We start from the raw sequence: 16,845 nt of genomic DNA, 5'->3' as shown, positions 1-16,845 counted from the left end.
CTACCCTTCCAGTGGGTGATTAACCCCTTGCAAGTGCAGTACACGATGACATGATCTTCTAGAGGAGTGGACTGAAGATTGTACATTAAGAAGAAAATTGTTCTTTGGCAAGAATGGTTATTTTATACCAAAAGCATTGATGAGGGAGTCTCAAGGTAGAAGTTAAGGGTCACTGACTCTTCTCTCAAGTAAGGCAGGATTTAATATTGAGGGTTCAGTTGTGTCATAGGCCAAGGCAATTATCTTTACATTATCACTGTGCAATCACCTTTGAATTACAAGAGGTTGCTTGTTTCTTGTTTTTTTTTTCCTCTCCTGCTTGTATGTATCCTTTAATGAATGAAACAGTGAGCCTGTTTAAATATTTTATACTAATTTAAAACATCGTATTATATTGTGGGAGGTCTTTAGGCTTAGGATTTAAACTTTCTTGTAATGTAAACTAATCTTTGTCTTGCTTATAGAAGAGAAACTTAGCCAAAGGGATTTATGAGATGGCGCTAAAAGTGTATATAAGTCTGCTGTTGTTTTGCGATATTTGACAGGTCTTAAGGGACACCATACAAGAACCTCATTCTTTATTAAAAAACGTGTGGAGGGAAATAAATATGGCAGTCACCCAAAGAAAACGGTCCTGCTTTTGACAGAGATTGATAAGCAGAGTTCTAATCATGTTCATTACCACATGCCTTTTTCTTTTAATAAATAACTAAATAAAAACTCCCTCAGAACATTAAATCTCTCAGGTATTCACACAAACTATTAAAGTAACTTGTTTATTCATATATGAAATTACAGTTTCCTTATAATAGGTTATTGTGGGAGATTCATTATACCTGTCTACAACTTCAGGCAAGGACTTGTCTGTTGAAATTTTTAGTTCAGAAGACCCATTGTATTAGGCTGCTGGCTATATTAGTTTACCTTAGCTTATGATATTCTGGGGAGCTGGAGGAGGGAGTTGGAACTTTTTGGAACAAGATAATAAGTAATAGATAACTTAAAAGTAGATTCTGGCTTGCTCTAAATATTTAAGGACTTAATATTACACTTCATGTCTTACGCATCAGTCTTATTGATTTAGTAGTTGCTACCTTTTCTTTGAGGGCTCCACCCTTTTTTGTTTCTGAGTTTGTAAATAAACAGCCTCATGCAGTAGAGCTTGCCCTTTATATGAAATGTGGAATGGTTCTAAATCTTGGTTTTAACTCCTGCTGAGAGCCATAAGAGAATACTGGGTAAGCTTGTTTTTGAAAAGCATAATTACACGTTGATAATTTCAGTCTTATTCTGTGTGTGTGGCTTTTCTTATACTTTGGTCCTTTGAAATGTTTCAGTTACTTTTAAATATGGTCTCTATGTTGTCACTCTGAAGGACCGACGAACTGTTCTTTGAACTAAGGATGGGTAGTTATAATCTTCTCACAGAACTTCTTGCTATTCTTAAAATCCCAGTCTGAATTATTGTTCAGTAAGGAACAGCTAGGTGGTAAATTGACTTGTAAATATTTGTTTGACAATTACAGTAAGCACACCAAATTTTGTAACAAAAAAGTTAGAAGTTCTCATCATGGAAGATTTGGCTACTATCATATGTTTATTCAACTTGCTTTTGATCCAAATCTGTGTTATGTTGTAAGGATCTATGGCTTTTTGTGTATAGAAATGTTTCCCACTGCTGTTTTTCTAGGGTTGTGAATTGGCATATGAAATTGGTGACATCCTTCTATTTTTAACAGTGGTTATTGCATGAGAACTGTTTACTACAAATATTAGTATATTATGATCTACATGTAAGGAAAAAATCGATAGTGTGTGCAAACTTAGTTCAATTTTGAAATAATAATGATGTGTTGCTTAAAACTATGTCATGTTTTGGGAAAACGATTGTCCTGGTGGGCAGTAAGCTCAGCATGAGTGAACAGTGTGCTTCTGTGGCAAAGACAGTCAACAGGATGCTAGGTTGTGTCAACAAGGTCATCACCAGTAGAGGTAAATAAGTCATTGTTCTGCTCTACCCAGCACTTGTCAGGCGCCACCTCGAATACTGTGTTCAGTTTTGGTGCCTGCTATGCAAAAGAAATGTGGATAGGATGGAGAGGGTCCAGAGAAGGGCCACAAAGATTATTTAACTGGGAAGGCTGCCTTATGAAGAAAGGCTGAGAGAAGTGTTTGTTTAGATTTGAGGGAAGAAGGCCTAGTGGAGAGCTCATAACTATGTTCTATTATTTAAAGGGTGGCTACAAAGAAGATGGAGACTCCTTTTTTTACAAGGAGTCACATGGAAAAGATGAGGGTTAATGTGTATGAGTTACTCCTGAGCAAATTGCTACTGGACACAAGACAAAAATTTTTCACAATGAGAACAGTCACCTGTTGGAATGTTCTCCCTAGGGAAATGGTGGATTCACCAGCATTGGACACTTTTAATACTCATCTGGACGGGGAACTGGGTCATCTTGTCTAGACCATGCTTTTGCCAGGAAAGGTTGGACCAGATGGTCCTTGAGGTCCTTTCCTACCTGGTATTCTATGATTCTAAGTACCTTTTATGCTGTAAGATCTTGACTAACGCTTCACTTGAGAGAAGACTTTAAAAAGCAAGCTTACCTGGTCCAGTTTTATAGTTAAAACTGTATTTGGGTGGTAGATGGTATCAAACTAGCAAGTTGATGCTGTATTGGGAAATAATGAGGCAAACTCCCATAGGTAGTACTTGATTATTCTGAAAAAGCTGCCTAACAAATATGTTGAAAAAGAGCTGAGTACTGAGAGACAGTGGGGTGAGAAAAAGAAGAGAGTCTCCCTTTCCAAGTCCAGACAACTATATTGTCAAGGTGGGCTTCTAACTAAATAATCTCAACAACCGGCCAATAGATTGGCTGAATGAATGTGGTCATGGCTTTCACAGGATGGGGAGTATAGTCACAGAGGACTTGTACATAATTTCCGTTAGGAAGATAAATTCATCATCTGTTAGGTTCCAAGGACTTGTTTGTTGTATAGTATTTTGAATGCACTAAATATTTCAGGGAGTTAAATTCCCATTGAGAGAGGATGGGAATACTAGGATACAGCATTTCCTAGAGGAGAGGAAAAAATTTGATGCTATTTACAGTATAGGCATCCTTTGTGAGACATTTTGCTGCAAAGAGAAGATTTGTGGTGTGCCCTTTCCACCTGCTGCTGTGTTTGAGCGTGTTATGATCACCATCTGAGGAAAAGTTCACTGATAAAGCAATTCCACAATCTCATGCTGTTGGTATTATTTTTAAGAGGCGATGCTATTTTTGCATGCTAGTAAACTATTCTTAATGCTAGTCTTGACATTTATTCATATCTGTTTGCATAACCTGGCAAGTTTCTCTTGCATGTTTGTGAAGCTTTGTAGTTTAAGTTTGTGAGTTGATAACTAATGTTTTTGTCTATGTGGAGTTGCATATTGATGCCATGACACACAACAGTGTTCTGTCAGCCAGCTGTGGGCATGTCTTTCTCTTCTGAAGTCTGACTTTTGCATGTGTTAAATGAAGTCTTGCCTTACCTAGTCTAGTGTGCCTAATTATTTCTGGATATTATATTTGAGAATGTTTATGCAATTTGGAAGTAGAATGGAAAAGGTGTTTTAGTGTGTTGACTTTTAGAATCATAGAATAGTTTGGGATCACGTTGCTCAGAGACCCGTCCAACCTGACCTTGTATGTTCCCAGGAATGAGGCATCTACCACTTCTCTGGGCCACCTGTGCCAGTGTTTCACCACCCTCATTATAAAAAAATTCTTCCTTATATCTAGTCTAAGTGTACCCTCTTTTGCTTTAAAAACATTATCTTTGTCCTCTCACTACAGGCCTTACTAAGAAGTTTGTCCCCTTCTTTCTTATAAGCCCCCTTTAAGCAGTGAAAGGCTGCAATGAAGTCTCCCTAAACCCATCTCTTCTGCAGGCTGAATGACCCTAAATCTCTCAGCCTTTTCTCATAGGAGAGGTATTCCATCCCTCTGGTCACTTTTTAGCCCTCATCTGGACTCACTCCGGTAGCTCCATGTCCTTGTGCTGTAGGTTCCCGAGCTGGACACATCACTCTAGGAAGGTTCTCAGCAGAGCAGAAGGGCAAACCAGTTCTGGTTTGACAGTTAGTAAGCTCTGTTTGTATTCTACAATTTTTATCTTACTTGTTGCGTTTTTATTGAAGAATTTTGTGTAAGGATTATCCAAGTAAGGCAAAGGTTTATATTAACAGAGGAGACCGAAGTGACGAGCAATGAATTATCTTCCTTAACAACTATCTCTTCAGCTACTCTTGCTTTTATCCCTTACTAAAACTTGTCTCTGTTAAACAGTATTCTGTTTAAAAAATTATCCTTGAACCTACATTTATTATTCATTGTCAGAATTTTGAGTTTTTTTAGTGTTGCTTAGATATGTATGTCTGTTATTTTTAGAAAAAATACTTCTTTGAGTCTTACTGATGCTAATTTTAACTACTCTGAAATTCTGCCAAGGGACCTATTTTATTTATCATAAAAAATAAAAATCATGAATGCATCAAGGAGACAGATCTTCCTAGACTAATAATGTTTCTATAGAAGTTTATCTAAGCTGGTGCCATTCCAGTCCTTCCCTCTCCTTGATACTCTTTCAGGTGTTTGTACTCTTCAAGGAGATGGTCCTGCATACTAATCTACCACTATCAATTTAATAATTATCTGCCAGTTTGGTTGCCTGAGAGAAAATATCCTGGATTCAAGGAAGACTGAGAAGATCAGGATTGTAGCAGCACCGCTCTGAATTGGTATGACTTGTCATGGAGGTGCACGCTGAAGTTAATTGTTATTAAATCACTGAAATTATTGAAGGCATGCAGTAGTTGCAAAAGCATTTTTAATAAGGAACTTACCCAGGTAGCATGGCTTGACTCAGTGTTACATACCTTCAAGTTATAAGAAAAAGGAAAAAAAAAAACCCAAAAAACCAACCAAGAAAACCCCTAAACAAGGACAGATACAAATGTACATTATCGTAAACAAAGTGAAAAGAAAAAGCAAACTAGAAGAAAAAAAGGTGAAGCTATGTGGCTGAATATTTTATAAGAGGAAGTGTCTGTCTTAACTCGGGGCTTTCTAATTTTGAACGAATGATGTACTTGGCATGAAGGAATGAATTCAAAAAGAAAAAAGCTCATTACATACAAGAAAATCTTTCTTCCTAGATATATTGTCTTTTACCTTGAGAAATCCAAAAGCAGATGTAGTTTGCTAACTTTTATTTAAATTTGCTGTGCAGGAGTCTACCACTATTACGAAACTTCTGGTATAAGTAGATGAAACCTGTTTGACCCAGTTGCTTCAGATTTCACTTAAATTTAGCAATTAAAACATTCAATTTGTGGAACATTTTTCCGATGTATAGAAGAACTTTTTCTGACTTATAGATCTCATTAAGGGATTTGGAAAGAAAAGAAAATTAAATGTAATAAAGGTATTGTGTGTCAGTATTGCTAACGTGAGCTATTATCATTTACAAATCTGTTTTTTAGAAATTTGGTATTAGTAAGTTGCATGACTGTAAACAGCAAGTGTTTTTCTTCACAGTCTCATGTAGTTTCCCATACTGATTTACAAGGTATTTAAGAAACAAAATTATTTAATAATTTCCATAGAGTTGTTTACTTGTATTTTTTGGTATGTTACTGTCCATAGATCTTTGTTCTCAATACCTTTATGCTTGCTTTGAGTAGTACTTGGGGAGTTTTGCTGTCTCCTGCCCCATTGACCCCATGCTCTTTGGTACTGCAGGGATACTTTAAATAGAGTTCTTCCCCATGTGGTGGTCTCGGTGTCTGAGGCAGGATGACAGTAAATGTGCTAACACATCCCGTTAGAAGGTCAATCCCATTAGAACTTTCTCTAGAAGCAATAATGATGACTATTTTCTCCGGTCTTATCTGGACTGCTTGACTGGGATGATATGCTGCTCGGAAAATAGTGTGGGAAACCTGGCCCAAAAGTAGCATCTGTCAGCAAATATTTTGTCAGTGAAATTCTGTGCTGTTGTAAATGCTGTAGCTGTTAACAGAAATGGTAACTTGGTCCATCACTTTAATATGCTCTATAGAACTTTAGACCTATGATTTATTTTCTATTAGAGAGAAATTGCAGGGATTTACTAAGCCTTCATTTTTTTAAAAAAAGAAGATAAGCTAACATCGCATGCATTTGAATGCAGTTATTTTGTCTAATTTGCTCTTGATTTGTCTGATTAACATATTTTGTCTTTATTCTGCATACAGTTGTGTAAAGCTGTTTGCTTTTAATTCTTTGGAACTTAAATCTGTGTTTTTCTGGACTCTTAATTTCTTTCTTGTTCCTCTGTCCTGATTTGTATGCATGATCATAGTTTCTCCCCGTCAGATGACAGAAAGAGTTTGAATTTAAATATGCTTTTGCTGTGTGGTCTTATCTTCCAGCAAGTTTAATAAAGTACATTGTTGATGAAAGTAGAAAAGAGGATACCCTTTACTAAGGATAAAAAGACCTGTAATCTGATTTCCAGTTTCAATTGAACTGCATGGCTTCATTATTCAGTTAAAGAACATTGCAGACATTTCTCCAATGTCGCTATGATATTCAAGTTGTCTTAGTTTTTATTTCCTAATCTCTCATGACATCCCGAGGTGGGCAGGGCTGGAGATGAGTTTAGTAGCTTTCATGGTGAGTGAAGTGGACAAGTGGCCTCAGTGTGGAGTTTTGGTGTTTGCATATGATCACTTCTGCAGTACCAAATGCAGCATAAATATTGTGAAACATTTATATATTTTTGATTTTTGTTGTACATTAGGTATTTCTAGTTATGCTTCTCTTCACAAGATCTTCTGCTGTTCTGCAATGCCTGTTTGCTTTTTCCTTCGTGTGAAAAGCTGTTAATAAGATTATATTGAGTAGACCTAATTATGTTAATTTCATTTAAAGCTAATGCAAATATCACTTGTTACAAGTCCTGCAGTTACTTGCTTAGTCATAGAACATTGAAAGCCAGTTGTCAAAATAAATGTCATCATTTCAAATGTTCAAGTGAAAGCAGGTGGAACTAGATGCAATTACTTATATCTACAGTGGTGTAATTCACTATATTGTTTTAGCTTATAATAAGTCAGCATAAAGATCTTTGGCTAATAAGAAGGGATTATAGTAAAACTAAAGCAGAACTAAAGTAAATTGTTGGTTTGTTGCACAAATATGTACTGCATACTTTGGAAAGAAAGAGGGTGAGTTTTGGGAGACAGGATAGTGGCTGGAATCTTCCACCACCTATATTTACTTCGAAGATTTTAAAAGTAGAGGTAGCCTTGACTCTTCATGTTTGCTTTTGGATGTATAACACAGCAAATCTTTTGAAAAACTTAAGAGGTTGGGGTGTAGTATATTTTATTAAATGCTTTTCTACATCATCTGAACCACGTAGGTAGCTCTGTTAGTCCCTACAGTGTCCTGACAGGGAAGGCAAGAGGATTTTTTTTGATTTTTGTTTCGTTCTTCCTCCTCTTTCCCCTTGCCTGTGTGTAATGAGGCAGCAAAAGTGTATTGAGTTAAGAGCCACGGTCCAAGCCTTGTCTATCTCTTTGCACTGAAGTCTGCAGTCTTAAGAGATATGTATAATTTTCTCAATTTATTTATAAAATGGTGTGAGTTACTTTCAGGCAAGGTTAGTAATCATGCCTAAGCCTATAAATGAAATTACTAACCCCTTTGACAATAGCAGTAATCTTTCTCAGAAGGAGAGGGTCACATAAACTTCTCTGTTGGCTTTTTACATAGGTGATACACTGCACTCACATGTAAGTTACTGAAAGGACCTACAGTTTCTGCTCCACAGTGGCATCCTGTTCGAGTTGCTAGTCTCTTCAGTGTGGTGTTAAAAGTGAGAGTTATGACTGTATGGCTGGGCCACTTTGTAGATTAAAGTTTTAGTTGAAAAGATAAATGTTTGTATTAGAATGTAAAAGACTGGGAGAATATTAAGCATGAAGTATTGTACACAGTTGCCCTGTAGCGTGTAGTCGAGAGAGTGAGCTATGATTTCTCTTACAAAGAAAATTTTTCCCCTATCGCATACAATGTGCTTTCATGTACCCAAGGACACCTCCATTCCAGGAATTTCACAGCTAGCAAGTAATTGAATATTGCCTTTATGTACTCTTGAATTATAAGACTGACACACCAGTTTGTGTTAGTATTTGTTTCGCGAAGCTTAAGCTGTACCACACTCCCTTTTGTAATCTACACGGCTTCCTGCAGCCTTCAGTTTCCCACAACATTGCTGCTGAATGGTTTGCCAGGCTTGAAATAGTAGTGAGGGACAAGACCAGCAGCATTTGGTGTGGTAGTGGTAGCTTAGGAAAGGTGGCGCCTCTGATTTTTTGACAACAGAAACTCTGCCTTGTGTTATATTCCTGTTATATATATTGGTCTCCTGCTATGCAGAAAGCCATACCTTTGTCTATTCTGCATTTGTGTTTTTTCCTCCAGGAAACTGGAACTGATGGTTAACAGAAATAGCTCTCAGACTTGTTCTCTTCCCTAAGCTGTCCTTGGTGGATGCTTTATTAGAGTATGGCTATTTACTTATATAATTTAAAATGCTCATCCAAAATTATCAAATTTAGTGAGAATTTAATGGTCAAGTTTCCTGGAGATTAAACATGCTAATACATCCTGTTGCAACACTGCTGAGAGAACTAAATTGTGCTTTCAAGACCAAGTGTGAGATATGAATACAAAGTAAAAAGATAAGTATACAAAGTATAAAGATAAGAAGGATCCTATATAAAGGAAATTAATCCTGTAGTTGTTATTAAGAGCAGTAGTTCTATTTTAAAGTTACAGCCAAGTGAAAAATTTTGCATCTCTACTAAATATTGTCCCTGGTCAATAAACCTTTTGAGTATGTGTTGGAATCTGAAGCATGTGCCTAGCTGTTTTGCTAAGTTGAGGCCTTCATTACCAAATTGCAGGTGTATGTTAGCTGAAGTATTTAAAGGGGGGAAAAAGTAAAACAATGCTTGTTTTGTTCTGTTCAATGTAGTTTGTTACATTAATGGAAAACATCAGAAATGCTCTACTGTTGCTGTGTTGGCTAAAACAGATTTAATATAGTTAATGGCTTGACTGTTCAGTAAGATACAGTCCAGTTAAGAATTAACGTGGAGTGTTGAAATGAAAATTTAAAAAATGAAAGTGAGACTCTAGGTTTTTTGTGCATAATATTATTATAGAACGAGGCTTTAAAATATTTTCCTGTTTAAAAATGTATTTCAATGATATTTTGTAAATTCTTATGTGGATTTTAGAGCATTTATTGTGTGCATGCAATAGCTGAGGCTCTGTAAACGTTTCCATAATAAACTTCTCTGTATACTAGGGCTTAGTAACTTGCTCATAAAAACATACTTTGGTCATAAAAGTGGTGTATTGGTCTGCCAGAAAGCTTGTGCTTTAAAAATAAATAAGATTATTTAAAGAGAGAGTCTTAGAATTGAAGAAAAAGTGTGGTGTACCTAACTTGTTCCTGATAAATATTTGATCAGTATGTTCTTTGATAAGTAATGCCCTCCCTCTTAAACTAGACAAACTAGTTGAATGCTGAGCTAATCTTTCTAGTATACTTAAAGTCTAAACTTTCACTTCAAGTCTGTTGATACATGAAATGTTCATGCATGTGATGTAGATAAAGCGTTAATTCCTTATTTTCACCCACATCTCATAGGCTTGAGAACTTGCCTCTTTACCTTTCTTTTTTCTGAATTTTAAGGGGACCAAGGGTTTGAGTGCTTCTTCATTAAATGTGTTCTCTGTCTCTGATAATTTCAGTTATTTCCTTCTGGAAAGTCTCCCATTAATCTACAGGATTCCTAAAGAGTAGTATCTAAAGCTGGGTACATTGCTTAGACCTTTGAAGAAAGCAGGAGGATTAACCTTCTGTGTATTCTGGGGTGCCTCATTCTTTGATGTAAGTGTCTGTACAATGGCTACTGTATAGAGGCTATTAAACAGTTGTATTTAACAATTCCTTAATTGTTTCTTTTGGTGCCTTGCTTTGGGAGAAGAAAGTGTTGTAATAAACAGAAGAAGAAGAGTTGTTTAGAAGGGAAATGAATGTTGATTTTTAGCACACCTGTTAGATATATATCTATGTGATATTGTCTTGTATCAGCTTTGGTATGCAGTCCAGGAAAATAGGCTTTTCTGTAAGATAAGATACCTATAAAAGGCCTGTAGTTTGTTAACAGTGAAATAATTATTTAACTGTAAAACCTGGCTTTGCTTCACAGGCATTTTACTGAAAGCCAGCTGGCTGAGAGCTATTGATTCGTACTTTAGTTTTGTATGAAGATTTTCAAAATAAACATTTGTTTTATTTTCCTGATAGTTTATTCCATCTGAAATTGGAGAAATAAGCTGAGGGATTGTCTGTACTTTTACCGGCAATGCCCCTGCCCTGATGATTTTTCTGTTGCAGAATAACCTCAGTGTTACTTGAGGGGTGTTTGGTCTTTGAAACAGAACTGCTCATGCAGATGTGTTTTCCCATGAAAAAAGTAAATCAGCACTGTGTAAAGCACATCAATGTAATAGGGTTTGTATTACTGTGGTGCTACCTGTGTAGTTTCAGTACTCCAAAGCACCTCTGGCACACTGAAGTCCTTTGTTACCCATCAACAGACGTGGGCCTGTAACTTACTATAGGAGTTGTACACTAGAGGGCTTCTTTCCTTTTCTCCGCTAACATGAAATGAGCTATAGCTATGTTGTGCGAAGTGAGACCACCAGATCTTTGCTCATCTTTGTGAGACATTCCCATATTCAAAATATTGGACTATGAGAAATAGGAGAGAAAAGCAGTGAAGTAAGGTAGGTTCTGGCTTACTATAAATACTATGAAGGCTTTTAGTTTTACTTAGGAGTGCTGTGGAGGAGCTGAGAAGTACTTACTTCTCTTGGCAATGTGTCTTCTGACTAAGGCTAATATCACAAGTCTAGATTCAGTAAGTATTCTCTTGCATGTTTGTTAGCCTTGAGATTCTTTAGGAAATGTTCAAGTTGATGCTATTTTCTCCTACTTGAGAAATTGGCTTCCACTGGCCTGGACAGGCATACCTTCTGCTGGGTTAAAAACTGGCTTGGTGTCCGGGCCCGAAGAGTCGTGGTAAATTGAGCCAAATCCAACTGGAGGCTGGTCACAAGTGGTGTCCCCCAGGGTTCGGTGCTGGGTCCAGTCTTGTTCATTGTCTTTATTAACAACTTGGATGAGGGGATCAAATGCACCCTCAGCAAGCTTGCGGATGACACTAAACTGGAAGTGTCAATCTGTTGGAGTGTAGGGGGGATCTGCAAAGGGATCTGGACAGGCTGTGTCGGTGGAGTGAGGCCAGTGGGATGAGATTTAACAAGACCAAGTGCATAGTCCTGCACTTGGGACACAAAACCCCCATGCACAGAGTGGCTGGAAAGCTGCCTTAGAGAGAATGACCTGGAGGTGCTGGTTGACAGTCAACTGAACATGAGCCAGCAGTGTGCCCAGGTGGCCAAGAAGGCCAACAGCATCTCGGCTTGTGTCAGAAGTGGTGTGGCCAGCAGGACCAGAGAAGTGATTCTGCCCCTGTACTCGGCACTGGTGAGGCCACACCTTGAATCCCGTGTTCACTTTTGGGCCCCTTACCATACGAAAGACATTGAAGTCCTGGAGTGTGTCCAGAGAAGGGCAACGAAACTGGTGAAGGGGCTGGAAAACATATCTTATTAGCAGCTGAGGGAACTGGGGTTGTTTAGCCTGGAGAAGAGGAGGATAAGGGGAGACCTTATCACTACCTACAACTACGTGAAAGGAGGTTGTGGAGAGCTGGGTGTTGGTTTCTTCTCCCGAGTGATGGGTGAATAAGACAAGAGGGAATGGCCTCAAGCTGTATCAGGGGAAGTTTAGATTGGACAGTAGGAAAAAATTCTTCACGGAAAGGGTTATGAAGCACTGGAACAGTCTGCCCAGGGAGGTGGTTGAGTGTCCGTCCCTGGAGACGTTTAAAAGGTGGGTAGATGAGGAGCTTGGGGACATGACTTAGTAGTAGACAGGTACGGTTATTGTTGATGATCTCTAAGGTCTTTTCCAACCTTATGATTCTAGGATTCTATTTTTTTGACCTTTACATATATATGTATATTAATATAATTTGCAGGTAACCAGGACATTTAGGGTGTTATCTGGAGTAATAATATATAAATTCAGTAGAAGGTTCTGGTGTTTACCAGTTTATGGTTTCAAATCATTTTGGTTTCGTATAATACTGAGTGTGTCTGTGGCATTTTACAGTAAAGTTCAAAATGAATGTTGCTTATTATGAAAGCCAGACTTTTTAGTAGGTATAAATCTTCATATTTTCATTCAGGTTTTACCCTTGGGTGGATATATAGGCAGGAGGATGGATATTGGGCAGTTTTGGTTTTGCCCTTGTTGAATATAAACTGAAATACCTCACTGACATTTCCCATTGCAAGGTGTGTAAAATCAAATGAGGGACATAGTCCCTTGAAATTTATGGTAAGATAAAAACAGGGATGAAAACGAGCGTGATCAACATTTGCATACATGTTTTTAGCTGTTGTAAATTAAAGCTTAATTTCCAAGTGAAATTTAGTGAATCTGAAGAAATAAAATGCTAGAGTCCCAATTTCTTGAATGTCTTTCTCTTGTGTTTTAGCTGTATTATTGAGAAATGGGAAGGAGTTGGCCTCTAGTGATGAAGCAGTTTAATGAAATCGAAAAAGAATTACATACATATATGTATTTTCTTCTACTTTCCTATTTGTTTTTCATTCATTACCTGGTACTCTGAGAATGCTGAAGATTTCATATGTGTTCCGCAGATGACAGCTAACGTATTTATATTTACTAGACATAAGATGTTGCCATTGTATCATCTAGTGCTGTTCCACAAATGTTGGAAAGATAACCGAGTAACTTTTATTTTTCGGTGGCCTTCAAAGGGACGTCAGAGATGGCTTCAGAAGAAAAAGCTTCTATCCTTCTCATTATGTGAGAGACCGATCCCCTCATAAGAGGGACTCTCCTTTCTTCAGGGAATCGCCAGGGAGCCGAAGGGATTCTCCACACAGCAGATCTGGCTCTAGTGTCAGCAGCAGGAGCTACTCTCCTGAAAGAAGCAAAGCCTATCCTTTCCACCAGTCTCAGCATAGCAGAAGTATGTCATCTTTACATAAAAGAAATATTTCTTCTCAGCAAGGTAATGCTGGATTAATAATGAAAGCTAATTAATGAGGTGAAACTGCAACTCACTGTATAAGTCCTTTTTCTTTACATGCTGTCTTTTATAATGAGAAAATTAGGCATTTTGTGCCAGTTATATGTTGTCTGCTCTTTGGTTGTTTCATTGTACTCTCTGTTCCCTTATGCATTTCATGTGGGAGATTGTAGGTGTTTTTTCAGTAGCAGCTCTAGACTGACTGTAGGCGTGTCAGCTGCACAGCTTTTTCTAGGATCCTATGTTATTTTCCTTTTAGCATCAACTGCTTCTGTTACTTATGTACTTCATTGGATTCCCTTAAAGGAAACTTTGCTGATGTCTGTAGCTCGTGAAGACTTTTCTTCCTGCAACCAGGGAAAAAAGGGTATCAAAAAAAGCAGAAAAAAATAAAGTGCATGCTGCTACTTGTAACACTTTCTGAAAATGTTTTTAGAATTCTTAAACTGTATTATTAGAGTTTTGAAGTTGTGGATTTTTTTTTTAACAATTTCATCTCCTCATCATATTCTTTCAAATCTTGCTTTCCTCAAAGAAATGTGAGAAGTAGCTCAGTTAGGTCTATACTATGTATGTTTAACTTTTTAAAAGCTTGACTGTTAAGTCTTTCCCAGAGATCTAGTGAATCATCTGTTTTGAAAATATTTTAAGTTTTCCTAATTAAACAATTTGCAAAAAAAAGGGCAAAATTGCTTTTCTTAGTATACTACAATCTTATCCACTGCTGTTTGTACAGCTTATGTTAATTAGTCCAGTTTGATTTTCCCTTTCTGCAAATGCTTTCTAGTGAACTGTATAAATGTACTGTTCATCTTGGCAGCCTTACAAAATTAATTAGATTTTTTTTATTAATTCACTTGTATGCATATTGTGTGTTTTAAGAATGGCACGCTGAACCATTTTGTAGCACTTCTTGTCAAAAAGGATCTTAAGGAGTTTATTTAACGTTGTTTAAATATTGAGGAATCATTTCACTCCTTGCAAAATACCAGTTATCTTTCTAGCGCATCATTGCTGCAGAATGTCAAAAGAATTGCAATACTTGGTGAATGGTGAAAAATACAATATTCAAATAAATTTGTAGAAGTGTAGGTGTGCAGATCGTAAATACCAGGAACAGGAAAAAATGGTTGTGAGAAACCATATAAAATTTTGGAATGTTTCAGAATGTAAAAGGAAACGGCTTATCCATGGGTCTGAAAAGCAGGTATCACAGGAGCAAGACTTCTGTGCTACTTCGTGATGTCAAGCGAAACATTCTGTTCTTCAGGGAATGTGACAGATCAAATAAGTGATTATTTCTGCCTTCCTAGTTTTGTTTTTGTCGTTTACTTTGTATTTATAGGAACTTACAATTTTTCACAGATTTTCTTTTCGCTATTTCTTTTCATTGTTAGAGCTTTTTTAGTTAAGGTAATTAATAATTCATCTTTTGTTTTATGGCTAGTAGGAGTTATTAAATAAGGCTGTTTGCTATGTTTTTAAGTATGCTCTCCATTTAGAATCATCTTCAAATCAAGGGTTAAGGTGTGGTTTGGAAATGTGTGCTTATGCCAAAGTAACTTCCCAAACTATTTTCAGTAGTATTTTGAAAGAGTCAGTAGCTGTGAAGACTTTTGCATGGATTAGTGGGTCTTCGTTTCATAACAGTAACTCACTTGCCTGGAACAATATGCATGGATGAACACGTGTGAGCTTTGCCTCACATTAATTCCACATTATACATTTGGTATGAAAATGTGAGGAAATAGTAGGCCAGCTTTTCAAATGGCTCTTAAACATTTTCTGTTGTTGAAAGTATATGTTTTGCATGGACTTTTACTTACTTTTTTTTTTGTAGGTCGTGTTATTTTAAAATATGTAACACAACACAATCTTATTTTATGACACTGAGTAAAAAAGGAAAATAGCTTAGGTGTGAGGAGTGAGATGCTGTGTTTGTTCTTTATTGCTCATTAAAATAAAGCCGTACTTCTTTATAGGCCTACTAAAATAATTTATATCCCAATTTTCGTAAGTATTTGACAGACTTTTTAATTCATCCCTTTCTTAACTGAATTGATACGAATTTCATGGAAGCCAAAGTAAGTCTATACTGTTTTCCACTTGTGAACAGCCAGACATTTCCCAGTGAGTGTGAACAGCCTAGTTGATTAGCCCTACTGACAACGTTTGCTTTTCATATTCAGATGTAGATCCCATAGATGTAATCCGTGGACCACAGATTGAAAACGAGTAGTTCAAACTGCAACCAATTCTGCTGCTGTGGGCTGTCTGTAACTGGTCTGTGGCAAGGCTGTGCACAGACTGTGATTAGCACAGGCAATTTGAATTGTCATTTTGCTTATTTTAACTCTTACAAGAAAAACACTGGTAATACAAAGAGCATCTAGCCTGTGGTTGATGCAATGCAGGATTGTTTCCCATGGCAGGGCTTTTCAATAGACTGTGGCCTGCTAAACCAGTTCCTACACTGCCTGGTTTACTGGAGTGATTGGTGTCTAATATTTTACCAGTTTATATTATTACAGGAATATTAAGAAGTAAAACCATTTCATCTGCCTAATCATATTGATATGCCCTTTCAGTTAATACTGAAAAATAAGTATAATGGTTTTTTCCTAACTAAGTGAAATAATATAGCTATATCTCTCTTATCTTTGAAAAAGAAGGAAGTGTTATCAATGTTTATTAGATGGTGAACTGTGTAGATTTTGTCTGATTTGACTGAATTTCACTGTGATTTTTGTAAGCCAATAAGTGTATCTGCAATATATCTTCAGTATAATTTTACATTCATTATTTTTTTCTCAATGGTAGGTAAAGAGAGGACATCAGTTCAGTCACTGAAGACGTCAAGAGATGCATCACCATCAGGCTCCACAGCAATACCCTCATCAAAGGTGAATTTTCTTTTTAAGTGCTTCTCACTGTGGTTTCAGATTGCTCAATGTTGTTGGATATTTTCTTTGTTTGGAAGGAGATACAGTTTTCAGCTGTTAAGGAGAAAGGCGCATCTTTAATTGCTCTGAAATCCTGCAGAGTTTTCCTTATCTGGCAGGAAGGTGCTGTGAATCTAATGATGACACCAACAAACCTTTTTATTCTGTATTCACTATCTCATCTTAGGACAAAAGAAGTTTTGTATGTATTTAGAATGATCATTTTCCAAAGTCATGAGTGTGCTAGAAAAGGAAAGACGAAGAATAAAATAGAGAAACAGCTTTTAGGAGCACCAGATCAATTGGACAAGTCTGTACTTGCACTGAACTCCATCCTTCGATGTTTCCTAAGCTGTTACTGGATTTGGAGGCAGTGTGGTGAAGTGTCCATCTGACTGTAAATACCAATAGCAGAGTTAGCTTGGAAGCAGGGCTGCTTGAGGATGTGGCAAGAATGATACCATTTACTGGTGAAGGGAGTACATTGCAAGATAGTTTGCTAAAAGTTGTTTTATGTTCTGAACAATGCTGTTTAATTTCCCATCAGAAAAATCTTGTGGGCTGAGCACCAACTACATAATTTTGTTGATTAGT

The 16,845-nt window shown here is 37.0% G+C and overlaps 1 protein-coding gene across 10 annotated transcripts in view; it reads left to right on the top strand.

Annotated features, from left to right (window-relative positions):
• Positions 1-16,845, top strand: part of PPHLN1 (periphilin 1) — a 75,091-nt gene that overhangs the window by 16,150 nt on the left and 42,096 nt on the right. For 7 of the 10 annotated variants that reach the window (XM_054054851.1, XM_054054825.1, XM_054054819.1 and 4 more), the window contains exons 6-7: positions 13,035-13,291; positions 16,130-16,212. In XM_054054851.1, the coding sequence (XP_053910826.1) occupies positions 13,035-13,291; positions 16,130-16,212 (340 nt within the window). The remainder of the gene's footprint in view (positions 1-13,034; positions 13,292-16,129; positions 16,213-16,845) is intronic. The other 3 variants (XM_054054863.1, XM_054054857.1, XM_054054879.1) reach the window with 1 other exon arrangement.

Source organism: Cuculus canorus, chromosome 1 (genome assembly GCF_017976375.1).
Source record: "Cuculus canorus isolate bCucCan1 chromosome 1, bCucCan1.pri, whole genome shotgun sequence".
In the NCBI taxonomy this organism is placed as follows: domain Eukaryota; kingdom Metazoa; phylum Chordata; class Aves; order Cuculiformes; family Cuculidae; genus Cuculus; species Cuculus canorus.
This window is presented reverse-complemented; position numbering and strand designations above follow the sequence as displayed.